A 26,750-nucleotide genomic window follows, 5' to 3' on the forward strand; every position below is an offset into this window, starting at 1 on the left:
TGTGTGTGTGCGCAAGTGCATGTGTATAGTGTGCGTGTGTGCGTGTGTGTTCACGTGTGTGTGCGCATCTGTGTGTTCCTCGAGCTCAAACATGAAATTTGAATAGCCAATATAAGAATCAGGCCCCTTGGGGGCGGGAGCGAGAGCACAGAGGGTAGGGCGTTTGCCTTGCACGCGGCCGACCCGGGTTCGAGTCCCAGCATCCCATAGGGTCCCCTGAGCACTACCAGGGGTGATTTCTGAGTGCAGAGCCAGGAGGAACGTCTGAGCATCGCTGGGTGTGACCCCCCCAAAAAAAATAAGAATCAGGCCCCCGGCAGCCTCTTCCGCCTAAGGCAGGCGCACGCTCCGAGCTGACGCGGGGGAATCCCAGCACCCTGCGCTGGTCCCTGCCTGCCGCTTTTCACTTTCCCCTCCCCTAATTCCTGCTTTCCCATCCAGGTCGTGCCCTGGCGGGCGGGCTCGGCTCGGCGCGGCCCCCCCACCCGCGATCCCCCCGTGACCGCCGACCCCCGGCCCTGGGAGCGGGGCCGGCCCCCCGCGCGGGGGCTGGGGCTCGGGCGCGGGTCCCGCGCGCCGCCCGCCCGCCCGCCCGACGGCCGCGCCCGCGCCGGGCCGCGCGGATTGGGCCCCGCCGCCAGGTGAGCGCCCCGCCCCTCGGCCGCTCAGGTGCGGCGCCGGGCCGGGCCGGGCCGGGCCGGGCGGGCGGCGGGGCGCCATGGCCGAGTCGCAGCTCGGCTGCCTGGACGAGGCGCACGTGAACGAGCGGCTGACCGAGGCGCAGGCCGCCTTCCACTACTGCGAGCGGCGGCGGGCCGCGCTGGAGGCGCTGCTGGGCGGCGGCGAGCGGGCCTACCGCGAGCGGGTCCAGCGGGAGCGGCTGCGGGACTTCCTGTCGGGCCCCGAGCGCCAGGCCCTCCGCGCCGCCTGGAGCCCCTACGAGGACGCCGCGCCGCCCGCCAAGGCCAAGGCCAAGGGCAAGGCGGCGCCCGGCGCCCGGCCCGCCGCCGAGTCCCTGGCCTACTGGCCCGACCGCTCCGACACCGAGGTGCCCCCGCTGGACCTGGGCTGGACCGACGCGGGCTTCTACCGGGGCGTGAGCCGCGTCACGCTCTTCACGCACCCCCCCAAGGAGGAGAAGGCGCCCCACCTCAAGCAGGTGGCCAGGCAGATGATCCAGCAGGCCCAGAAGGTAGGCCCGCCGCCCCCGCCGGCCAGGGCACCCCCTCCTCCCCGCCCGGCCACCGGGAGACCCTCCCCCACACACCGATCGGGACCCCTTAGGACCGTGGGGCTGGTGATGAGGCCACACGAGATGGAGGGGGATGTGTCCGGGCAAGTGACACGGCCCGGTGGCATCATCACAGCAGTGTGGGCCCAGGCCCCTGCTGACCCTTTATCAGACCTAACGTTTCCGGGTGTCCTCCCAGGACCTTCAGTCCAGGGGCTGCCTCCCACCCCCGCCGCTGACCAGGCACCGAGACCCAGCCTGGGCCCAGCCCTGGCTCTCATCGCCCCACCCTGGCCTGCTCCAGGGTCCCGGGACAAAGGGTTCTGAGCACCCCCAGGTGCCCGCCCTGCTGTGCGTCTTGGGGAATGAAGGAGGGATGTGTCTGAGGCGGTGCTGGGGAGAGATTTGCCCCGTTAGTCTGAGCTCAGCCTGGGTGGGCCCCCCCTGCCCACCAGGGCGACACTTCCCTGCCGCCTGCGTTTCAGAGACGCACGGAGAGGTTCTCGCTGCCGTGTCCAGTAGTCCCTGAGACGTACTGACCGATGGACATGAACATCCTGGTTGTGCCTCTGGTATCAGAGTTGAACGGTTCTTCCTGTCTGGCCGCATCTGTTGGGCCCCTGACCCTTGTTAAGATGCTCCGGCCGCTCCAGCTGCCCAGTGCCACTTGTGGAGCCGAGAGTGACCACCACGCCATTTGTTCTTGGAGGCTGGACCGGGCTCGGGGCAGGGAGATTCCCCTCCGAGGGCCAGCCGTGGGGTTGGTCTTCCTGGAAGGGGTGGCACCAGCAGCTGGCTAGACCGGAGCCCAGGAGGAAGCTGTTCTTTTCCCCGTTAAGCCGTCTTCCTGGTTGCACCCGAACCTCTTTGTCTGTGTACTGCCTTCTGCAAAAGAGGAAGGGTGAAAATCTGGGAAAGGACGTGGGTGACACGGAGGGGGCAGGGGCCGAGCGTCGGGATGACACGGAAGCCACGTCCTTTCTCCCTGTTGACTTGCTTTCATGTTCACCGCCGCCTTTGCGACACAGCCAGGGGTGGTGCGGGCGCCTCCCCCCAGCTGGGGGTTCAGACTAGTTAAGTCGCTTCCTGAGGCCACACAGCAAGTCGGCCGCCGTGCCTGGGCTCCCACGCCAGCGTCCCGGCTCTTCTGCACCGAGAGGGCAGCCCCGAGGCTGCGGGGCACTGTGGCCGGGCTCGCCGGACCCTGGAGCTGGAGCGGGGTCAGCCTGAATGCCGTCTGGGGGACAGCGTGGGAACCCTCCCCCCCCGACGTGCAGTGAGGGGGTCAGCGCTTCCCTATTATGTAGTCCGCGCTCGTGACAAAAACTTTGCCCATCATGGACGTGAGTGACCACAGGCCCTCTTTAGCTAGTGGCCATTTCCTGGCTGCCTGCTGGTCACCAGCCGCCAGGCCTGAGAGGATTTTTTTTTCTTCCTTTCTTTCTTTCTTTCTTTCTTTCTTTCTTTCTTTCTTTCTTTCTTTCTTTCTTTCTTTCTTTCTTTCTTTCTTTCTTTCTTTCTTTTTCTTTCTTTCTTTGTTTTTTTTTAACTCGTGTGATTGAAAATGCCACGATTTACAAAGCTGTCCGTTACGCCGCTGTTTCCAGCACGGACTGTTCCAGCATCACCAGGGTGACCGTCCCCTCCCTGGGTATCCCCCGTTTCCCGCCCAGCCCCAACCTGCCCCCCTTCCTGGGAGGATTTTAACGGGGGCCTTTGCCCTCCCAGAGGGAATCCGAGCTTGGCCAAGGGGAGTTTGTTCTGCTGTGCTGGCTTTGCTGCTTCCTGCCCCCCTGGCCGTGCTGTTGAGATGAGGGGCTCACACACAGAGCCGTGGAGTTCCTCGGGGTGCAGGGCGCCCGCAGACCCACCCTGGCTGTGGTGCTCCCCCTTCTCTTGTCTGCCCCGCACCTTCTCACAGACCCCTTGAAGAAGGCTGACCCCGTTTCCTAGTGGAACCTGAGGCAGAGAGGAGGAAGGAAGTGGGCCTGAAGGCCCCGTGGTTGGCTATAGAGAAACCCAGGTCCTGGGGCCGGAGCCATAGCACAGCGGGGAGGGCGTTTGCCTTGCATGCGGCCAACCCGGGTTCGATCCCTGGCATCCCATAGGGTCCCCTGAGCACCGCCAGAGCTAATTCCTGTGTGCAGAGCCAGGAGGAACCCCTGAGCATTGCCAGGTGGACCCAAAAAACAAAACAAAAGGAAAAGTACCCAGGTTCAGAGGCGCCTGCCTTGGCCCCCCGCCCCCCGCCGGGTTCCGCCCCCAGATTTCCATGCAGCCACCGTAGCACTGCCCAGGAGAGACCCCCGAACCTGGGCACAGCTGAGGACTCCTACCCCACCCCCCAACGAAAAGAAAACGAAACAGAGAAAGATGACTCAGGTCCCGAACCTTGGCTCTCAGGCTGCCTGCCCCCCAGCCCTGCCCCGCCCACCACGCAGGCCGACACCCCCCCTGTGTGCTGGATGGACACTTTCCTCTGACTGGCTGGGTTTGGGGCCTCCGGCAGAGCCTGGCCCAAGGGCACCAAAGAGCCTGGCCCAAGGGCATCCTGCTGTGAACCCCCTCGTCTCCTCCGAACCCTGGAGACTCGTGTCCCAGTGACAAGTTGGGGTTGCGGCCGGCTCCAACCTTGGGTCTCCGGACATGGAGAAAGGAGCCCCGTGGGGGGACTCCAGAGGTGGGTGGCAGGGGAGGGGCTGAGGCCTGCGGGCTTGGGAAGGCTGCCGGGGCCCTGGTCACTGCCCCGTGGCCTGGCCCGCCCTGGCCGGCGTGCCTCGGTGGAGTTTACCTGCGGGCGGGGTTCCGCCCAGCTGTTTCCCTCTGACGGATCTGCTTACTTCTGTGTGTCTCTGAGTCATGTGCTTAAAGGCCAGTGGAAAGGGTGCCTTCGGGGACCCAGCAGTGACATCCTGGCCCCGGCCACGCATGGGGAGAGATTCCCCCCACCAGACCTGCCCAGACATGGGTGTCCTGAGCTGTGCCCCTCACGGTGCCATGCGGAGGGTCGGGGAAGCCCCTTGGGGCGTCAGACAGATATTTCCGAGTCTACTGGGTGTGTGGCACTGGGGAAGGAGGCAGACCCCCTAACCCCACATCTCCTGGGGGCCGTGGGGGCGGGGTAGGGCTGACCCAGCGCCTGAGCAGGCAGGTGCGGGGAAGCCCCCTTGGGTGCTGCCCTGAGCACCCACCTGTCCGGGACGCCCCAGGCAGGCAGGATTCCAGTGACATCGACCTGTTCCGGGAACGGCGGGAGTCACTGGCTCCTCCCCGGACTCCCACGTTCCTGGGGCCGCTCCCCAGCACGCCGGCTCCAGCTCTGCACCCTGAGCACAGACACCCCTGCAGGGGGTCTCTAGCACCTCCCTGCCACGGAGGGGCTCCCACGGCCAGGAGGGGCCCCGCTACCACCACCTGGGCAGTGAGCTGCATCCCCGAGAGACCCTAAACCCGGGGCCGGGGAGAGTTGGGGGTGCCCAGGGAGCTCAGAGCCGCCGCCCTCGGTTTCTCCGGGGGTGCTGGGCCCTCGCCCACCTCTGCTTCCTCTTGGTCTGTTTTGTTTTGTTTTGGTTTGGCTTTTGGGGTCACACCCGGTGATGCTCAGGGGTCACTCCTGACTCTGCACTCAGGAATTACTCCTGGCGAGTTCGGGGGACCCTATGGGATGCCGGAGATCAAAGCAAATGCCCTCCCTGCTGGACGTTTGTCAGCATCCGGCCCCTCTGCCTCCTCTCGGGCGCCCCCGTCCCTCCAGGGCCAGGCTGAGGCGCAAACCCTCTCTGGGTGTGGAGGCTGTGGGGACCCCAAGGCGCCTCTGTCTGATAGAGCTTCTGTGGGTGTCATTGACCTGGCCTGGCACACGCTGGCTTTGGAACAGCCCGCTGGGCCTCTTTTTTTTGGGGGGGGGTCACACCCAGCAATGCTCAGGGGTTCCTCCTAGCTCTGCACTCACGAATCACTCCTGGCGGTGCTCGGAGGACCCTATGGGATGCTGGGATTTGAACCTGGGTCAGCCATGTGCAAGGCAAACGCCCTCCCCGCTGTGCTATCGCTCCAGCCCCCAGCCTGTTGGGTCTCTTCTCAGAGACAGGGAGGCTCCACAGGTTGGAGACTCCCATTGTCCAGTGGCGGCTGCCCGTGGCTGGCCCCCGGCCCCCTGAGCAGCTGGAGTCCAGGCCGGGGGACCCCCGTCTGAGAGCACATCCCAGGGGACTCTTCCAGCCCCACTGTGACAAAAGTGAGCGTGCGAAGGGCCCCTGGTTCACTATCGGGGGGGTTCGGGGGGCCATGGAGGGCCCCGGGGAGAGGCTCCGGCAGGGGCCTGGCTGGCCCTGTGAGCAGTAGTGAGTGGCCTGGACAGCCACCAGAGGCAGACGGACACGCATGTGCGTGCGCCCGGGTGTGGCCCAGCCCCGCAGGTGGCAGCCCTGGCCTCGAGTCACCCCCAAGGTCCTCCCCTGCACCCTCTCAGCGGAACGCAGCGGGCAGGGCCTTCTCTGTAGTGGACCCCGCGCCGGGCCCTGGAGCATGGACGTGGCCGCCAGTGTCCAGAGGGAACCATGCTGACCTCACATGTGTGGACGCGGCCCAGCCCCTCCCACTCCCCTCCCAGCCCCTCCCACTCCACTCCCCGCCGTGGGCTTAACCTCTGGCCTCTGGACTAGCCAGAATTCAGTGTTCCCAGCAAGTGGGGGCGTGGGGGGAGGAGAGCGGCTCTCTGGGCCCCCCTGAGGCCAGCAGCCTGGGCCCGCGGGCAGAGCCTCGGGCCGAAGTTGGGCTTTGCTGTCTTCTGTCTGAGAGGCGACTTGCCTAAGTCACGGCACTGGTGCCAGAGGGTGACGAGGCGTTGCAAGGAGACGCACCCCGGGGTGTCTGCTAGGAGGGGCCGAGGCGGTCGGAAGTGGGGCTCGTCCTCAGCGCCCCCCGAGGGTCGGCGGGAGCTGGGGGGCAGGCTGTGACTTGGCTCCACCCTGCAGGGTATATCCTCTCCCCTCGAGGCTGTCCAGAGTCACCCCTGCTTGGTGGTCAGCCGGTCTCGGGGAAGCTCGCCGACCAGTGACGTGGACAGACAAGCCGGGGCTGTAAACTGGGGTGCGGGCAGGTGCAGGCTGGTGGCCGGGGCGGGGCCTGGCCCTCCTGGGGGGCTTTGGGAGACAGACAGCCCGCTCGGTGCCCCCCTCCTGGCCCAGGCCCCGGGTCACCCATTGGCATCCGGGACAACGTGTGGAGCCCAGACCCACACCCTGCCGGCCCCCCAGCCGCTGGGCAGTGTAGGGGTGGGGGTATGCGTCCTTCCCTGGTCCCAGCTGCACCTCTGGCCCCTCCTGTTTCTCAGGGCACCCCCCAGAGAGCCCGTGATCCTGAGTGCCCGAGCCCCTTTGCAGCAGCCAAGTGTGGGTGCTCGGGGGGGGGGGGTGTGCCGGGGCCATGGTGGTGGGCGTGCGTCTGTGGTTCCCACACGGACTTAGTCTCCTTCTCCCCGGCCTGGGGACCCCCATGCTACAGATGAGGGTGGGGGCGTTCAGAGAGGGCTGAGACCCCCCCATCACACCCCCCAACCCCGAACATATGAGATGGATGAGTCGAATGTCCCCTGAGAGCACTCCAGAGCGGTCACCTCTTGCGGGGTGGGGGCAGGGCAGGTTTTCCCGAGACCCCCAGGCCCCCCGGGAGCTCTCCGCCCCCACACCCAGGGAGTGTCAGGCTCCCAGACCCCCAGGTTCTCCTGCTGTGCCCATCCCCACTCCCAGGAACGCAGCTCGGCTGGTCCTGCCCGGAGCCGGGGGTGCTGAGGAAATAGCTCCCAGGTCCTGGAGCCCCAGGCTAGGACCCCGAACCCGCACACGCTCCTAAAAGTCATTTGTGTCTCTTCATTGGAGGATAATGTGTTTTTTTTTTTAGCAGCTGATTTATCTTCCTAATTATGTTTAGCTTTAAGCTAATGTTAAAATGAGCTTGCATTAGATAATTTTCACTAATTAACACCAACTTAGTGCTGGGGAAGTCGGCCCAGAAACGCGCCGTGGGGCAGGGAGACGCTGGCCAGGATCACAACACAACCGCTCCCCGCCCGCCCGCCCGCCAGCCAGCCCGCTCCCAGCTGAGCGCGGCCCGGGCCCCCGAGGGCGCCGCCTCCTCTCCTGGCCCCAGAGCCTGGCTGACCGCATCCCTTCCGTCCGCCCCGTCTGGGGTTTGGCTGGTCCGAGTCATGGCCCCACTGGCCCTGGTCCCTGGGGAGCTGTGACCCTCCGGACGAGGCCGGCATCACGGCTGCAGCCCCGAGCGGAGGCGCGTCTCGAGGGGCTGCCAGCACACCGGGGGGCTGCTGCTCGAGGATGTCCAGTTAGTGAGCCCGGGAACTCGGCTGCAGGCTGCGGGGGGCTGGAGGGGGCCGGGGTCTGCCGGGTGGGGGAGGACAGGACCCCGCTGGTCCTGACTTAGCCCTTGGGGCGCCGAGCCTGTGGTCCAGCTGCTTCCTCGGCCCTCTCAGGGGGCAGCTGAGGCGAGACCCCTGCTGGGACCCCACTCGGCGTCGTCCCGGCAGCTTGCTGCAGCCTCTCTCGGGGGTGGATGGAGGGTCCTGGGGGGCAGCTGATGTGGCCTCAGGACAGACCCCTCACCACCGCCGACGCTCTGGGACTCGGGGCTCAGCTCGGTGGGTCTCAAGGCCAAGGGGCCGTGAGCGGGGTCCCCCGGATGGCAGGCAGAGAGCAGAACTGGGAGGTGACGGGACTATGTGGTAGGACAGCGGGACTATGTGCTAGGACAGCGGGGAGGGCATTTGCCTTGCCTGCGGCCAGCCCGGGTTCCCTCGACACCCCTGAGGTCCCCCAGGCCCCGCCAGGAGTGGCTCCCGAGTGCTGAGCCAGCCTCCCAGGGGCCCTGAGCTCTCGCCGCACCCCCCCACAAGGGTCTCACCTCCAGCCTCGCCGCTCTGTGCCCCAGAACAGACGCCAGCGGGCCCCAGGCCGCCCTAGAAATTCTACTCTGATGCTGCCCGCCCGGCCTCTAGTGCGGGACAGATGGCCGGTGTGCGGGGACAGATGGTCAGTGTGTGGGGACAGATGGTCAGTGTACGGGTATGGACGGTCAATGTGTAGGTATAGATGGTCAGTGTGCGGGTATAGACAGCCGGTGTGCAGATATAGATGGTCAGTGTGCGGGTACAGACGGCCACTGTGGGTATAGACAGTGTGTGAGTGTAGATCGTCCGTGTGCGGGTATAGACGGCCGGTGTGCAGGTATTGAAGGTCAATGTGTGGATACAGACGGCCAGTGTGGGTATAGACAGTCAGTGTGCAGGTGTAGACGGCCGGTGTGCAGGTATTGAAGGTCAATGTGTGGATACAGACGGCCAGTGTGGGTATAGACAGTCAGTGTGCAGGTGTAGACGGCCGGTGTGGGTATAGTCAGTGTGTGGATATAGATGGTCAGTGTGCGGGTATAGACGGCCAGTGTGGGTATAGTGTGTGGGTGTAGATGGTTAGTGTGCGGGTACAGACGGCCGATGTGGGTATAGATAGTCAGTGTGCGTGCGAGTGTGGACGGTTAGTGTGCGGGTATAGATGGTCAATGTGTAGGTATAGACAGTGTGTGGGTATAGACAGTGTGTGGGTATAGACAGTCAGTGTGCAGGTGTAGACGGCCCGTGTGTGGGTGTAGACGGTTAGTGTGCGGGTATAGACGGCTGGTGTGGGGGTACAGACAGCCAGTGTGGGTATAGATAGTCAGTGTGTGGGTGTAGACGGTTAGTGTGCGGGTATAGACGGCCGGTGTGCGGGTATAGATGGTCAGTGTGTGGGTATAGACAGTGTGTGGGTGTAGACAGTATGCGGGTATAGACGGCCCGTGTGTGGGTGTAGGCCGTGTGTGTGGCCCCCCAGCCCGTGTGCAGGTGTAGACCCCCAGTAGTCAGTCGTGGCTCTGAGCTCGGGGTCAGGCTGGTGGCACCTGGGGACAGTGAGGTGGGGTGCACTGACCCCGAGCCGGGCAGCTGCAGGACAAGCGCCTTGACCCCACGCTGTCTGTGTGGCCCCGCACGTGTGTTCCTGCCACCACCGGCTGCACACTCTGGGCAGCCCAGCGAAGGGGCCCAGGGTCAGAGCTTCTGAGCCAGCAGTCGGGGGCGTGGGAAGCTGAACCCCTGGGCTTCTCCAGGGACAGAGAGGGGGACAGCGACGCCCCGCCAGCCCTGACCCGGGGGGCCTGGCTCTTTCCCTCCAGGCTCTCTGCCACCAGGGCAGCCAGCCCCCGGCCCCGGGGAAGGGGACGTGATGGTTTCCGAATGACCTGGGGCCTGGCGGAGGAAACCCACCCTCCGAGCGGGCCGTGACCGCCTCCGTGAGTGCGTGGGGCGGGGAGGGGGCACACTCCGGACGGGGGGTGCCCAGACTCCAGAGCCTTCGTCCCCTGTGACGCCCCGGCAGGTAGTTTCACCTGGTGCCTGGCCGAAGCTGCCGGCTCCTCCCCTTGCCAGCGCCCCGGGTTCGAGCAGAGCTGAGCCGACCCCAGGCAGGGTCGCGCCGGCCACACCTTCGAGATGTTGGGTTTGTGGAGGGCGGCGAGAGACCCCCGCGCCAGCGGCCCTGGTCGGCTCCCAGCCAGGGCGGCCAAGCCGGGGCCTCCCCTGTCTGCCCCATGCTTCTTCCGGTCTCTCTTTGATTCCGGGGGTGGGGGGCACCTCTGCTGGTGCTTGGGGGCTGCTCCCAGCTCTGTGCTCAGGAGTCACTTGCAGTGGAGCTGGGGACCCTGAGCAGCCGGCGGGGGGGTCAAACCTTGGTCCCCTCCGCAGAGCCCCCTGCTCCAGCCCGGCTTTTTCTTTCTTTCTTTCCCCTTTTTCCCTCCACCCCAGCACCTGTCACTGGTGAAATGAAAGAGGCGACAGCGGGAGGCGAGAGAGATAGCACAGTGGCAGGTGCCGGCCTTGCACGCAGCTGGCCAGGGTTCGATGCCCAATAAGGTCCCTAGCCCCGCCAGGGATGATCCCTGAGCCCAGAGCCAGCACTAAGCCCTGCGCACCACCAGGTGTGGCCCCAAAGCCCAACAAGGGGCCGGAGAGATAGTCCAGTGGGCAGGCAATTGCCTTGCACACCACCAACTGGGGTTGGTCCCCCCGAGTCTCACTCGCAGAGCCAGAAGTGAGGCCTGAGCATCGCCGAGGGAAGCCAAAACAGAAAGGAAGGAAGGAAGGAAGGAAGGGAGAGAGAGAGAGAGAGAGAGGGAGGGAGGGGGGAGGGAGGGAGGGAAGAAAGAGAGAGGGAAGAAAAGAAAGAAAAGAAAGAAAGAAAGAAAGAAAGAGAGAAAAGAAAAGAAAAGAAAAGAAAAGAAAAGAAAAGAAAAGAAAAGAAAAGAAAGAAAAGAAAGAAAGAAAATGGGCTGGAGCGATAGCACAGCGGGGAGGGCATTTGCCTTGCATGTGGCCGACCCGGGTTTGATTCCCAGCATCCCATATGGTCCCCCGAGCACCGCCAGGAGTAATTCCTGAGTGCAGAGCCAGAAGGGACCCCTGTGCATCGCCGGGTGTGACCCAAAAAAGAGAAAAGAAAGAAAGAAAACAGAAATATAAAGGAGGGAACGACAAAGTTGCGTCCACACCCAGTAGAATAACAGACACGACTTGTCTAGACCGGGGGGGGGGGGGTCGGGGAGCGGAGACATGTGTGCAGCCCGCAGGGGGCACAGGTGGCTCCGGAAATCACGTGACCTGGCCCCGGTGCATGCTGGGACACACACATAATCTTTGCTCTGGCTGCCCTCGGCGGTCCTGTCCGTGTTCTGGGAGAGTCTCCTGGTTCAGGCGCTGACCCCACGGGCGAGAACTAGCCCTGCGGGGCGTGCGCCGGGAAGGGTGGAGATGCTGCCAGAGCTAAGGTGGCCGGGCACGCTGCGTTTTCCTGGAGCTGAGCATGTGGAGCACTCCTGGGAGCACTCCCGGGAACATGCCTGGGAGCACTCCCGGGAGCACTCATGGGCCAGGAGCAGCTCCAGGAGCTGGCGACTTCGCCTCCTGCCTGCAGAGCTCAGCCCAGGGAGCTGCCTCGGGGGCCCTGCCTGGGTGGGAGCGAAGGGGCTCTGGCGTCACTGGTGGTTAAGGACCGAGGGGTCGGGGCCTGAGGTAGTTTTGCCTCTCCACGCAGTTTGCATCGTCACCATTGGGGGTATGGCTGCGGCATAGCCCCCGGCACCCCAAAGGCGACCCCGGAGAAGGACTGTGTGTGTGTGTGTGGGGGGGTGTAACGTGGCCCGGCAGCGTGGCGGACACAGACCGCCCCCCCCAATGAAGTGGGGAAAGGGGGGGCTGCCCCAGGGCTGCAGAGCAGCGGGGGAGGGGAGGGACCCTCTGGATCAGGCCCCGGGGCGAGAGGGGGAGGCCGGGAACCCCGGCTCAGTGCAGATCTGCCAGCCGGTCACTCCGCACCTGGGGGGTGGGGGTGAGAGGGGGCTGCCCACTCCCCACGCCCATCGGGGCTGCCCTGGCTGTGGGCACGGCGGCTGGAATGTCACCTCTGGTTGCCGCCGTGGCGGCCGCTGAGTAGTGATCGCGGGGCCGGGCAGGGACTGGGAGAAGCCAGCGGTTTAATTAAAGTGGAATGAGGAGAAGGGGGGGCCCCGGAGGCCCCCCGCGCTCCCCCCCCCCGCCCCTGGGTAGGGTGGTAATGAGAGCGGGAGCCAGGAGCTAACCAGGCACCCGCCGGGAGATGCTGCCGCCTGCGAGTCTGGCAAAACCCTGAAATTAACCTCCCCCCAGGTGCCGCTGGTGCCAGCCCCGGCGACAGAGGGGGGCGGCCTCTGTGCCCCCCTAAGCCGTGGCCCGGCCTCACGAGCTCTGCCCAAGGCCCTTCCTTTGCGCCCTGATGGATGGTCAACTGGCAGCGCACCGCCCCCCCTACCCCCGCCCCCGACCGCCAGGTCCCCGGGGCGCGGGCGGGGGCGGGAGCTGGCTTCCCCGCCTCCCTCGGCAGAGCTGAGTGCCAGGCATGCCCTCGGAGACCAGCGCCGAGGGTAATTATCGCTTCTCCTCCACAACGAGATTGCAGGAGTCCTCGATTGATTTCTCTCCTCTGCCCTTACTCCAGATATTTCATTGTCTTAATTGGTGGTGACACAGATGGCTGGGCCCACCGGCGCGCCGCAGACCGGCCCTGGAGAATGGGGGAGGGGGCCCTGGGCATGGAGGGGGTAGACCCCTGCTCCGTCTCGGCAGGCCAGCCCCTCGCACGGCCCCCGACTCTCACGCCCCTTGGTGCTCTCCACCCGAGCACCAAAGCTGGAGTCCGAGGGTGGGGCCGGCCGGGAAAGGGGCAGACGGAGGCCCGTGGCCTCAGACCCACGCCGGAGACCAGTGACAGTGGGTCACTGTCATTGTCAGTGACACTGTCAGAGGCCAGGCCCCTCTCTGAGACAGGCCGGGGGGGTCAGGCTCGCCCTCGGACCTGGTTCCGTCCAGTGGCCGGGCTCACTCTGGGCCCAGCATAGCTGTCCGGGTTCCGGCTCGTCGGGGGGCACCCTGGGGAGCTGCTTCTCCTTCCTCCCGCCCCCGCGCCCGTGGCCAGACCCCTTGTGGCCGCAGCAGCGTGTTTATTCTGTGCCTTTTGGTGGTGTTTGGTTTCTTTTTTCCTTTTTGCTTTCTTCCCTTCCCCTCTGCCATCACGAAGGTGTGTGTGTTCTGGGTTTGCACACTTGGTCACTTGAGGGCGCTGTGGGGGGCACACCTGGGCACTGGAGTCTGACCGCCGGGCCGGGCATCAGCCTGGCTGACCAACCCTGCTGGGCCGTATCCGTCGTGCCTGCTATGCTGTGATTTTTGCTTCTGTTTCTTCCTTCCCTTTTATTTTTTTTGGTGGGGGGTGGCGGGCAGAGGAATCTCAGGAGGAATCGGGGATCCCCTGTGTCGGTTCTCAGCCCACTGACCAGCCGGTGAGGGTGAGGGTCCCGCGGCACCCAGAATCACCCAATGGGCTTGGGACTCTCCAGGGCCGCGCCCGGAGGCGCCCAGGGAAGCACGCACAGCCCGTCGTGACCGGGCAGGGGTCGAGCGTGTGCAAGCCCCGTGCCGTCTCCCCGGCCCCCCGCCCCGTCTGTGCCCCGTCTATGCCCACACTGGGTTCCAGGACTCGCCCACTTGCTGGGCTGTGGCGCCCAGCCCTTTTGCGGTGGCCCCGGGGGTCCCAACTGGGCCACGTGCCGCCGGGATAGGGTTGGGCAGTGGCGGGTGGGGGTTCTCGGCCCCTTGCTACCATCAGTGTGCGTTTCTGTTTCAAGAAAGGGGGTCCAGCTCCAGCCCACCCACCTACCCCCCATCCTGATGTTTGCCCTTGAGCCAGTCTCTGTTGCCGCGTTGGTTGGGCCTCGCTCATTGCCCCTGGCCGCGCCGTCCCCACTCCCAGTGCCCAATCCCGGCCCTCCGTGACCTTATGTCCTTGTGCCCGACACAGCCCTGCAGAGGCGCAGGGGTCCTGGGGGCCCCAGACCTCGGGGACCTGCTTCAGACGCCCAGCCCCCCCCCTCCCCCCCCCCCCGCATCATCCATTAATCTTTCCTGAGGTGGTAATGAGGTCCCTTCTCTTATCTCTCTGCTTTCATTGGAATCTTTTTTTCTTTCTTTTTTTTTTTCCCTCCGGGTGACTAATGAAGCCCGTGTCTCCTTATATTCTTATTAGCTGCTCAGATATCTCCTCTCGGAATTGGCCGATTCATATTCTTTCCCATTTTTTCTAATTAGTGTCCTCTGTCCTTCGTCTTTTTTTTTTTTCTTCCCTTTTTGCTGGTTTGCAGGGACCGCACGTCTGTTATTAATTCCTCTTAGTTACAGATAGCGCAGATAAAAGTTACCTTTGTCTCTGGCATCTTTCTACCGAGGAAGTCCCTAATTTGTCAAGTGCACCTTTTTTATGGGCTTTATGATTTCTGCTTTGTATTTTCAGAAATCCTTTGCAGACATTTTCCTGTGTCACACACCCATGAGTTGGTTGGCTGTGTCACGCACAGCCTGACGCTCACCCTTCTGTATGGCGTGAGGGCAGGGGGCCGCACGAGGCTCTGGGGGAAACAATTTCCCCAACAACCGCAATTTCACGAGCCTCCTTTCTCCGCTGAATTGTGACTCTGCCCTCTCAGCTCCAAGCTTTCCGTCTCTGCGTGGGCGCAGGCGTCTTTCTGCCCTTCATTCTGTCCCATCGATCTCTCTGCCAGTGCCTGTCCCTCTCGGCGTCATAATCCATATTACTGTAACTCCATAGTGTGTCTTGCTGTCTAGAAGGGTAAATGATCCGTTGCAGCTTTTCCAAAAATCAACTTAGCTACTACAGATAATCTCTCCTTAAAAAAAAAAAAAAATATATATATATATATATATATATATATATATATATATTATTACCAAGAAAAGCCAGAGAGAGTACAGCGGGCCGGGCATTGCCTTGCACGTGGCCAACCTGGGTTCGATCTCTGGCACCGTCTATGGTCTCCTGAGGGATCCCTGAGCGCAGAGCCTGAGGGTAGGCCCTGAGCACTGCCAGGTGTGCCTACAATAAAATAAATAAAATATTTATTTAAGTTTTATATATGTAGTATTAAGTTTTAACACTGTGTATTTGTTTTGTTTTGCCTTGGGACTACACCCATGTACATTTAGGCCATACTCCAGGCTCTGCATGCCGGGCTCACTCCAGGCGAAGCTCAGGGACCCTGTACGGGGTGCCGGGGATTGAACCCGGGTCAGCGCATGTTGGGCCAGCGCCCTCCCTGCTGTGCTGTTTATCCAGCCGCTGTATTTGTGAGGTACAATTTGAATGGATCTTATTTCCTGGCTTGTTGTTACTTGACTATTGCTATAATACAAAAAGTGCTAATTATATATATATATGTATATTATTACATCTATTATATACAGTTCTTTCTTTTTAAAAAATAATCTTGGGGCAGGAGAGAGGGAACAAAGGCTAACCCTGCTCCAGTCCCCAGGACCGTCAGGGGCGGCGGAATGGTTCCTTCTCCCTGGTGACCTTGCCGAGTTCTCTTCATCCTACCCGCCCGCCTCGGCGTTTTGCTGGGCGCTCTACACGTGCTGGTGGTTTCGTCTCAGACGATTCCCTGCCCCGTGTTTCTTCTCCTCTCTGATTCTTACGTTGGTCCCAGCGCTGGCTCCTCGGGGAGCGGTGGGGAGCGGTGGTGACGGTGACCGCGACTGGCCTGGCGCATTCTTGCCCGGGATTAAAGGAAACCCATTGTGTGTCTTGTTAGCTCACAAAGTTCCTTTCCGTTCCCGGTGGTTTGGGGATTTTAATCACCGGCTGGAAGGGTCAGCTTATCGGAGAGGTTTATAAAGCTGATTTAGGTAGTATATTATTTTCTCCCTCCTTATCCCCGTGAACTTAATCTTTGAAACGATACATATTCGGAGGCCGAACGGCTCTTCCAGTCCCGAGATAAGCTCTTCTTGATTGGGCCGTATTATGTTTAATTGACAGTTTGTTTTTTTCTTTCTTGGCTCTTGGGCCGTGCCTGGTGGTGCTCGGGGCCAACTCCTGGCTCTGCACCCAGGGGTCACTCCTGGCAGTGCCTGGGGGGCCGTATTGGGTGCCAGGGATCGAACCAGGGTCTTCTGCATGCAAAGCCAGCGCCGTGCCTGCTGCACCATCTCTCTGACCCTGATTGACTTTGCATGATGGGTTCAGGCCATTTTCTTCTTAAGTTCGCCTGCATGTCGCCGGCCTTGATGTCCTGTGTGTGCTGACTGTTGTCCTCAGGTGCCAAGATTTCTGCAGCTGGACCCGCCACGCACGGCCCACGTGGGGGTCCGCTGCTTTCCTCATTCAGTGTTTTCTCTTCGTTGCTTCTGTTTTCCGTCAGTCTTGCCAACAGTTTGTCTATCTGATTTTATTTATTTATTATTTTGTTTTTTTGGGTCGCACCCGGCGATGCTCAGCAGTTCCTCCTGGCTCTGCACTCAGGAATGACTCCTGGCGATGCTCGGGGGACCCTATGAGATGCTGGGAATCGAACCCGGGTTGGCCGCGTGCAAGCAAACGCCCTCCCCGCTGTGCTGTCGCTCCAGTGCCCTGACATTCCTTTTGATCACGCCCTGGCCCAGGGCCGTGGCTGGTTCTGTTCTGCTCTGTGGCCCAGTATTGCCAGGTGCCACCAGTTACGCCTACTGGTCCTCAGGGCCACGGTGTCCACACCCACATGCGCCCGACCCCAGGTTTTCGCCCCCTTGCTGGAATGTCCCTTATTCGCCGCTGGCTGAAGAAACTGATTCTTCTCCGTCCCCTTCTCTCTGTGTCCCCGTTTGAGTTCTCCCCTGTCTACACGTCTCTCAGGGGCTCATTCCACCTCAACTCTGTGAGTTATTTTGCAGGTTTTTTTTTTCTTTTTGGGTCACACCTGGCGATGCACAGGGGTTATTCCTGTCTCTGCACTCAGGAATTACCCCTGGTGGTGCTCAGGGGACCATATGGGATGCTGGGAATCGAACCCGGGTCGGCTGTTGGCAAGGCTAATGCCCTACCCGCTGTGCTATTGCTCCAGCCCCTATTTTGCAGGTTTTAAGAAATATTTTTGGGGAGGGGCACCTTCAATGGGGCTCAAGGGTTTGGGGGCGCCTCCCAGTCCATCTCGGGCCTGACATTGCCCAGGGACCACCAGAGCCACCCCCAGGGGTGCCCAGAGAACACTGAAGGAGGGAACTCGAGCTTGGAACCTCGTGCCCCTATCCAGCCCTGTCTCTGGGCCAATCGGAACCACTGACCAGGGGCTACAGCTTATGTGTCCCTCGGCCCACCTTCCTCAGAACCCGTCCCTGTCTGGATGTTGGAATATCAACATCCCTTCATGGGAGCGTGTAGATCCGGGAGGGCCTGCAGGGAGGGCTGCTGGCAGGGCACATGCTGGAAGGTGGCAGGGCTGGGGACAAGCATCCCCGTGTGGGGCTCACCATTCACCACCACACACGGAGGGGCTGCTGTGTGGAGGTGGGCGGTGGGGCGTGGCTGCAGTGTGCCTCACCACACGTGGAACATGGCGGCATGCACATGCCAGGATGCACACATGTGGAGCATGGTATCTGCATGCGAGATACACACACTTGGAGCATGGTGCCCTTCATGCCAGGACACAAACATGTGGAGCATGGTGTCTGCATGCCAAGATGCACACACGTGGAGCATGGTGCCCGCGTGCTGGGCTGCATACATGTGAGCATGGCGCCCGCATGCCAGGATGCACACATGTGGAATGTGGCAGCATTCACAGGCCGGGACACACACATGTGGAGCATAACACCCACACGCCAAGATGCATACACGTGGAACGTGGGTGGCATTCACATTCCGGGACACACACATGTGGAGCATGGCGCCTGCATGCTGGGACGCACACACATGGAGCATGGTGCCAACATGCCGGGACACACACACATGGAGCATGGAATCCGCATGCCGAGATGCACACACGTGGAGCCTGGCACCCGCATGTCAGGATGCACACACATGGAACATGGCAGCTACGTGCTGGGACGCACACATGTGGAGCATGGCACCCGTGTGCCGGTCCACACACCCCAGCGAACCTTCTCCTGCACCTTGCATGACCAAGTCTGGAGGACTTGGGACCCCCAGGCCCGTGCCCCTCACCTCCAGCCCCACCCCGGAGCAGCATCTCTTCCTGGCCCTGTCCCTGGGCGGGGGTCGCGGTGTGCGGGGTGGGGGTCTGGACGGAGCCGCCCCCACAGGCCAGAGCCAGGCAGCGTGGCCGGCAGCACTGACCTTGGGAACCGAGGGTCGTTGGCCAGCTGCCGCCTGGGGGTCGGACCCTGGGGGACCCTGTGGGACCCACCCAGCGGCCAGGGGCAGCACCGGGCTTCGGACCACACAAGGGGTGCCGAGTCTGGCGGGAAAGGCCCGGCTGCAGGGGGTCCAGTTCCTCCCTGGGCCCCCCCACTGCTCGGGAGAAGCTTCTCCAGAGTCCGGGGGCAGAGGGGGCTGCGGGGGGCTCACGCCCACCTCTCGGTGTTCCCGGAGGGCCGAGCTCCTCTCTGGGGCTCTGAGGGGCGTGGGGGTGGGGCGCCTCCCCGGCCCTGCGAGCGTCTCTGGGCGCCCGGCCCACCTCCCCGACTGCCCTGTCCCCCACTCAGGTGGTTGCCGTGGTCATGGACCTCTTCACCGACGGCGACATCTTCCAGGACATCGTGGACGCTGCCTACAAGCGCCGGGTCCCCGTCTACATCATCCTGGATGAGGCGGGCGTGCCGTGCTTCCTGGAGATGTGCCAGAGCCTGGAGCTCACTGACTTCCGGATCCGGGTGGGGGCTCAGGGGCGGCAGTGGGGACCACCTCCTCCCCGGCTGGGGGAGGGGCAGGCCCATGACAGGTCTTCAGCCTCTGCCTCGTGCCCCAGAAGCCTCCCATTGTGGGAGGCTCCGGAGGGTGCTCCACCAGGAGTTGGTGCTATGTGCTGAGTACTGGGTGCTGGGTGCTAGGTGCTGGCTCAGTCGGGGGCCGTGTGAGGCTGGGGAGCTGTGGACACAGGCAGAGACCACCTGGGCTTGCCCACACCCTCAGTGAGATTTGCTGAGCTGCCCCGTCTCCCCTAGGGCAGGTGGGGGTGCTTGTAGGTAGGAAGACCCCAGCCCCCCCAGGTGACAGGCCCCCTTCCTGCCCCACAGAACATCCGCGTCCGCTCGGTGACGGGCGTGGGCTTCTACATGCCCATGGGGAAGATCAAGGGCGCCCTGTCGTCCAGGTTTCTGATGGTGGACGGAGAGAAAGTGGCCACGGGCTCTTACAGGTGAGCTGGGCTGGGGCTGGGGGTGGGGGTGGGGGGTCCCGGGAGAGCTACGTCCGTGACCAGGGGCTGACAGGACTGGAGCGTCCTGGCTCAGCAGCCCCCTGGGCCCTCTGCTCCGAATGCCGAGAGCCGCTCTGTGGTTCCCCCGAAGTGCAGGGGCCAGGGCCGGGCCCTGAGGCTGGTCAGGGGGCGCTGAGCTGGGAGGGAGGTGAGGGTGTGACACGAACCCTGAGTGACTCTCTGGGTGCCTGAGTGATGGGGGCCGAGCAGCCCCCGAGAGAGAGGGATTCCTGACCCAGGAGAGCGACTCGGGCGTGGAGCTGGGGTCGGGGTGTCTGCAGACGGGGCGGTTGTGAGCACTCAGAGAGGAGCACTCAGAGGCCTGGGGAGGAGGGGGAGGGGGACTGCAGGTGTTTCTCATTCTGCGTGTGCGTGCGTGTGGGACGGGCGCACATGTGGGTATGGGTGTGTGTGCGAATACATATGTGTGGATACATGTGTGGGCATGTAAGCATGTGTGTGAGTGTGCAGGTGTGTGGGCTCATGTGTGTGCATGTATGACATGTGTGCCTGCATGTGGAGGTATGTGTGCAGGTATGTGGTCACATGTGCATGCGTGTGTGGGCACCTGTGTGCAAATGCAGGTGTATGGGCTTGCGTGTGTGCATGTGCAGGTGTGTGGGCACATGTGCATGCATGTGTGGGTGTGTGCAGGTGTGCATGCATTTATGGGCACATGTGTACATGTGCAGGTGTATGAACATGTGTGTATGCATGTGTGGGCACATGTGTGTAGGTGTGGACATGTGTGTTCATATGGGCATGTGTGTGTGCGTGTGTGGGCACGTGTGTGCAGTGTGTGGGCACATGTGCATGCATGTATGGGCACATGTGTGCATGTGCAGGTATGTGAGCACGTGTATGCATATGTGGGCACGTGTGCATGTATGCATGGGCACGTGTGGGCAGGTGTGGGCATGTGTGTATGTGTGTGCAGGTGTGTGGGCACATGTGTGTGCATATATGGGTGCATGCGCAGGTGTGCGGGTACATGGGCCAGGAGACCGTGGAGTGGAACATCTCACCCGTGGTCTGTGCTTCTGTGGCCTTGTGGTCAGTGTGAACTACGGCCCGCCGGCTAAGTGCCCAGGTGTGAAGCCGGGCCTGATCCTCCGGGCCCCTGGTCACGTTCCCACTCCTGCTGCCTGCTGCCTACGTCTGAGGCCAAGACCCCCAAATATGGAGAGGACCTGGGGGGTTCCCAGGGACTGCGGGCAGAGGAGGCCACAGGCCCGCCCGATACCTGTGTCCGCCCGCCTCAGGTTCACCTGGAGCTCATCCTACGTGGACAGGAACCTCCTGCTTGTGCTGACCGGCCAGAACGTGGAGCCCTTCGACGTGGAGTTCCGGGAGCTCTACGCCATCTCCGAGGAGGTGGACTTGTTCCAGCAGCTGGGCCTGGGCCGCCCGGGCCTCAGCTACTCGTCCACCGTGGCCCGAAAGCTCATCAACCCCAAGTACGCGCTGGTGGCCGGCAGCCGGCCACCCCCCGGGGAGCTGATGCGCTGGGCCCAGCAGCAGCGCGCGGCCGAGGAGGCCCCGGGGCCCGGGGAGGGCGCCGGCGGCGGGGAGTCGGCCCAGCGCCTGGAGAACTTCCTCCACGACCTCATGACGCTGGAGCAGGTGCTGCCGCCCGTGGAGCCGCTGCCCAGCACCGTGCGGGCCCCCGCGAAGGACGGCCGGGTGGTCTCGCAGCTGCACGTGGACCTGAAGCCCAAGCCCCGGGGGGCGCTGCTGGCCCCCAACGGCAAGGGCGAGGCGGCAGCCAACGGCGAGGCTGCGCTGGCCCAGGGGGGCAGGCGCATCAGCCGGCTCTTCAGCCGTCGCGCCAAGAGGCCCGCCACCGCCAACGGCAGCGCCGGCTCTGTCTCCACCGAGCAGCTCGCCTCGGGGAGGAGGCCCACCGAGGGCTCCAGCGCCGACGTCTCAGGTGAGACCCCGAGGGCACGCCCGGGGCCTCGGGCCAGCCCCCCCGCCCCCAGGCTTGAGGGGTAGGAAGTGGGGAGGTCGGGGTCACTGTCGGGTTCTGCATATCCCTGACCTCAGAGCACAGAGCCAGGAGCAGCCCCTGAGCCTGGTTGGGGGTGGCCATGCCCCCCCCATACCAGACTGTGCACACACACAGATACACACACACACAGACACACACGCAGACACACACACACACGCAGACACGCGCACGCGCCCACACACACACACACACAGATACACACACACACAGACACACACACACGCAGACACACACACACACACGCACACACAGCTCTGAGCTCCGTGCTGGCTGGGCACCCCTAGGAGCCATTCTGGCTCCTGATGCAAAAAAGCACCCCAGGGGCCGGAGCGCTAGCACAGCGGGGAGGGCGTCTGCCTTCACGTGACCCACCCAGTTCGATCCCAGCGTCCCATATGGTCCCCGAGCACCGCCAGGAGTGATGCCCGAGTGCAGAGCCAGGAGTGACCCAAAAAGCAAACCCAGGGGCTGGAGCGATAGCACAGCGGGTAGGGCGTTTGCCTTGCACGCGGCTGACCCGGGTTCGATTCCCAGCATCCCATATGGTCTCCTGAGCACCGCCAGTAGTAATTCCTGAGTGCAGAGCCAGGAGGAACCCCTGAGCATCGCCGGATGTGACCCAAAAAGCAAAAAAAAAAAAAAAAGAAAAAGCAAACCCAAAAGGCATCCCAGTAAGTAAAGTGACTCTGGGAAGTGTCTGTAAATGGAGAAACTGAGGCACAGGGAAGCTGAGGGTCGGAGGGCCGAGCGTAGTGTTGCCCCCTGTTTCAGGGCCACCTGCTCCCCCCTGCACTGTGCTCACGGCCCCCTGCGGTGCCGGTACGCCTGTTTGCTGTGCCCTAAGTTCCGGGCACCCGGAGGTCCCCGGAAGCTGCTGGGTCAGAGGGGCTTGTTGTCTGAATCTCTCCTGTTGCTCCCAGGCCTGCTGTACCCCGGGGTGGGCCCCCCCCTCGGCCCTGATTATTTGTTTTGCCCCCTGCCCGTCCCCCTGCCTGTCCCCCTGCCCGACCCCCCTGCTCCTGGCTCCCCAGCGCCGGATGCTGCCTGCTCTGTGCCCCTGGTTAGGAGAAGGGTTGCCATGGCAAACACCTGGAGGGGAGAGGGAGGGGAGAGGGAGGGAAGGCACGGGGAGATGGAGCCGGCCCCCTCACCCCAGGTGCTGTTTCCATGGAAACGAGAGGACACAGCCTCGTCCCTCCCCAGCGCGCCCTTCCCCTGTCCCTGGGCATCAGGCAGGCCCGCCTGGCGGGGATGATTCAGGCGGGCACTGTCCCAGCTACGGTTGGGCCTGGTGCCCCCCGCCCCTGCACCTCCCCGGAGCTCTACCCGGGGAACTCTGCGTTCTAGGGGGTCAGGCCTCCTGATCACTAAGGGCCCCCCAGGTGGAAGAGGTGAGCTGGGATCCAGTGGGGAGGGGGCGGCTCGCTGTCCCCCCCCCACCCTTTCCCCACACGTGGTGCTGGGGACCAGCAGGTCCGGCTTAGTGAAGCCCCGTGGCCCGGATTTGGCTCCCAACACATCCTGTCCAGCTCGGGTCCAGCTCCCAGGGGAGCCGCCGAGCTCAGGCCTGGCGGGGGCTGCCCACGCGGCAGGAGAGAGACAGCTGACAGCGGGGCCGCGCCGGGAGTGTTGGGTTGTCAAAGGGGCATGCACATTTCTGCCTTCCTGCGTGTGGCCCCCAGCAGAGCACCCGCAATCGCTTCCTCCCTCTCAGGCCCAGCGGGGGCGGCCTGGCGGTTTGAAGGCTCGCGGCGCCCCCTACTGGCGGGACCGGGCACCTGCGCCTGCCGCTCTTCCTCTGTGTGGCTGCGCGTCCCGGAATTTGGTCTCCTGGACCCCCACCCCGGAGGCAGGGACCCCCCCATCTCAGGACAAGGGCGCTGGCGTGCCCGGGGCAGCTCAGAGAGCCTTGCAAGCAGGAGGCCTGCTCGAACCCTGGCACTGAAGGCTCCCCTGAGCTCTGCCAGCGCTGTAGCCCCCAAGCCCGGGTAAATTAAATGCAGCCAAAAGCCTGAGCGGAACAAGTGTCCTGACCGTCTCCCCCAGGGCAGCTGGCTGTGGTCCCAGGGGGTGGCCCCTTGTGTGTGGGGAGCGGGTTCCGGGAGACCTGAACACCCCCCCCCCCGCAGGTTGATGGGTGGGAAACAGCCGCAGCTGAGAGAAGGAGAGGCCAGCGCAGGGCCCCGGGGTCCTCACACCCGCTGCCTGGTGGGTCATGTGGAGGCCCAGAGGTGCCAGCCACCTGTGCCACCTGTGACACCTGTGCCACCTGTGCCAGTGTCAGGAGGGCGGTGCTCTGGGGGCCTCTGCAGGTTAGGGACCCCGACCTGGCATCTGATACACCCCCATCCTTCCAGGGAGAGGAAAAGGGTCACTTATGCCTCAGAGTGCTTCCAGGAAACACAAGTGCACACTCACACATTTAAGCATACACATGCACACACATTTAAGCACACACATGCACACACATACACATTTGAGCACACATATGCACACATGCACATTTAAGCACACATATGCACACATGCACATTTAAGCACACACATGCACACACACATTTAAGCACACACATGCACACACATACACATTTGAGCACACACATGCACATTTAAGCACACACATGCACACACATTTGAGCACACACATGCACACATTTAAGAACCACACATGCACACACATACACATTTAAGCACACACATGCACACACACATTTAAGCACAGGCACACACATACATGCACACTCACTCATATGCATGCGCACATACACATGAGCACACACATGCATAGGTGCACACATACCTGCACACATGCATGCACATACACGTGTACATGTGAGCACACACATGTACATATGTGTGAGCACATGCATACCCATATACACATGAGCATGCACGTGTACACACATACATGTGGGCATGCACACGAGCATGCACATGTATACACACATGCTCACACACATACATGTGAGCATACACATGCACACGCATGTGTACAGCACCCTCGAGGGCATGGTGGGGTCTGGGTGCTGTGGCTGCTGGGCCCTGCTTCGGTTGCTCGAGACTCCCGTGCCGCCCCCTTTCCTCGTGAGGTCCTGGGGGCAGTGCCCCCCATGGGGGTGCCATGGGCGAGTGCTTCTGGGCCCCAGGCTCCGATAAGGGCCCCCCAGTTCCAGGGTGAGGCAGTCAGGAGCTGCCTCATGTGTTTGATCAAAAATGTCTTGGTTTGGGGCCACACCCGGCTGTGCTCGGGCCTCACCCCGGCCCTGTGCTCAGGAGTCTCACCCCCGCCCTGTGCTCAGGAGTCTCACCCTGGTGCGGCTTGACCACCCTGTGGGGGTGCGGGGGTGGATTCCAGGGAGGTGCCCTCCCCGCTGTGCCCCGCCGTGCTCTCTCTGAGCGGGGCGCAGCTGGTGGGCGGCAGGTCCCGGGTGCAGGAAGCTGCGGGCTGTGTGCCCGCCCGCTCTGTCTGCTGCTTCGTGCTGGCCCCTGCATTGTCGCCTTCTCCCGCTGCCTCTGCTCTGGCCCGCTTGGGTCCCGCTGCCCCTGGGGAGTGGGGGGGAGGGCCGGGCAAAGGCGGGGAAGAGGAGGGGGGTCTCCCAGGAAAGGGGCTGTGTCCCTCCCTCGCCTGCCCCCCCCCCCGCCTCTCCCATCCCCCGGGAGCATCTCACTCCTCCCCTGCCGCCTGCGGTGTCTGGGGGTCAGATGCTGAACCCAGAGCGGATGGGACCCCAGGCCTCTCCCAGGAGCTGCCCAGGGCCCAGCCGTGGGGGAGCCCTGAACCCGGCCAGTCCCCGTGCCTGGACCCCCGCTCTCAGAAGGGGAGGCGTCACTTCCGCCCTAGGCCCTGGGGCCCAGGAGTGCCCGGCGAGGCCAGTGCGTGTCTGGACAGGAGGGTCTGTCCTGAGTCACTCCTGCCGGGGCCCCCTGGAGAGGGGCCGCTCCCCTGGGGCAAAGGCCAGAGTGGGGTGCAACCAAGGCAGCCCCAGGTGGCTGCGGCTCGGGGCCAGGAGGGGAAGTGGACAGGGCCTGGGAGGGCCCCAGAAGCGGTTTTCTCGGGGGGGGGGAGGCTCTCATCTGCCCGGGACATTCCCCAGCCTCCCCGAGGCACAGGAGAGGAGGACTTGTCTGTCTGTCCCCGGGGGATCCCCTGAGGTGTCACTGTGCCCGTTAGCTCTGCTGCCCGGCCTCCGGGTGGCCTCCCGCTGACCGCTGACCAGAGGCTCATTTATCAACAGCATCGGTGCTCGGGGCTCACTCCTGGCGGGTTCGGGGGGAGCAGATGGGGTGCTGGGCGCTGAGCCCGGGTCGCCCCCTGCACAGCAGGTGCCCTGGGGGTTGCCTCACCTTTGAGTTTCCTGCCCCCGAGACTGGGGGAGGCAGCCCCCCACGACTTCAGGGATTTCCCTCTGCTTTCCGGGGGCAGGGGGTGGGCTCCTCGGAGCTGGCCCGGCTGGGAGGGTGAGGGGCAAGGGGCTCCCGTCACCTCCCCCACGGGCCCCTGTCTCCGCAGGTAGGACAAGTCCCAGCCCCGCCAAGACCAGCAACTGCGTCATCTCCTGAGCGCAGCAGCGGCCAGCCCCGAGCTCCCGGGCCCAGTGGCGCCAGTTTGCACAGCGGACCCCGTCGCCTCACAATGCGGGTGTCGTGCCCGTGAGACTGGGTGCCGGCGGCCGAGGCGGGGGGGGGGGGTCCTCCTTGTTTACATGAAGCCCGGAAGCTCCATCCCTGCCATGCGGGGCCAGCCGCACCCCTCACGCCCCGGGAGGGGTGAGGCCTGTGTTCATACCTGATTACGGGGGTCTCCAGGGCAGCCCCGCCGGCCCCCCCGACAGCCTCCTGGGCTTCTCCGTGCCTCTGGTGCCCCTTCCTGCCCTCCCCCCCCAAAAAGGTTTTGTGGAATAAAAGGAAGAGGACAGGGCGGGAGCCGGGCCCTGGTGCTGGCTTTGATTTTAGCCTCTGAGCTGGGGGAGGGTCCCCTCTGGGGCCACTAGGAGCCCCCCGCCACACCCAGCCCCGGCCCCCCAGCTGCCCCCCGCCCCCCAGCCCACGTCCTAGACCCCTTCCACACCCAACCCTTAACCCCAATTCTCTCCCACTCCCCAGCCCCTCCCGCCCCCAGCTGCCCTCCCCCCACGCCCCACCATCTCCCTTCCCTACTCCCCCCTCCCCAGGCAGCTTGGGACCCACCCCCACAGCTTGGGACCCACCAAGGGGAAGGGTTAGAGGCTGGCGGTCCGTCCTGTGGCTCTGCCCACCACATGCCCTGCCCGAGTCCTGGCCTGATCCCCGGGGGGGCCCGGGCTTGCCCTCCTCCCCCCTCCCCAGGGCCATCGAGGCCGGTGGCCTCAGTCTCCTGCCCAGAGCCAGGCAGGATCACGGGGCCAGGCCAGACTTCCGGGGGCGCCCAGGGGCCGGTGGGCAGTGGGCAGCACCTCACAGGCTTCTGAAGTGCCCGGCCACAGCCCCAGGGGCACTGGGGGGCAGCGTGGGAGAAGGACTGGCCTGGGAGGGGGCGGGGGCAGCCCCGGTCCCGGGAGCACCCCTGCAGCGTTGGGGGGAGGGACCCGCGCCCCTTCCCCGAGCCCTCGGGCCTTTCTCCCAGACAGCAGCCTCCCACCTCAGCACCCGCTGAGGGCTGCGGGCCTCAGCCAGTCCCTCTGCCGAC

The 26,750-nt window shown here is 63.7% G+C and overlaps 1 protein-coding gene across 1 annotated transcript; it reads left to right on the top strand.

The window, feature by feature from the left end:
• The first annotated feature begins 718 nt into the window (after nt 1–718).
• FAM83F (family with sequence similarity 83 member F) lies at nt 719–25,949 on the top strand. The gene is made up of 5 exons (XM_004610716.2): nt 719–1,192; nt 18,363–18,530; nt 18,894–19,015; nt 20,338–21,005; nt 25,596–25,949. Exons 1-5 carry the CDS (start codon nt 719–721, stop codon nt 25,643–25,645), a joined length of 1,482 nt encoding a protein of 493 aa, XP_004610773.2. The 3' UTR covers nt 25,646–25,949.
• Nucleotides 25,950–26,750: the final 801 nt, after the last annotated feature.

This window comes from Sorex araneus, chromosome 6 (genome assembly GCF_027595985.1).
Source record: "Sorex araneus isolate mSorAra2 chromosome 6, mSorAra2.pri, whole genome shotgun sequence".
Taxonomy (NCBI): domain Eukaryota; kingdom Metazoa; phylum Chordata; class Mammalia; order Eulipotyphla; family Soricidae; genus Sorex; species Sorex araneus.

Coding starts and splice junctions, on each gene's coding strand:
- FAM83F (XM_004610716.2), top strand. CDS start 719: ATGGCCGAGTCGCAGCTCGGCTGCCTGGACGAGGCGCACGTGAACGAG. Junction 1,193..18,362: donor TGATCCAGCAGGCCCAGAAG/GTAGGCCCGCCG, acceptor TCCCCCACTCAG/GTGGTTGCCGTGGTCATGGA. Junction 19,016..20,337: donor GTGGCCACGGGCTCTTACAG/GTGAGCTGGGCT, acceptor CGCCCGCCTCAG/GTTCACCTGGAGCTCATCCT.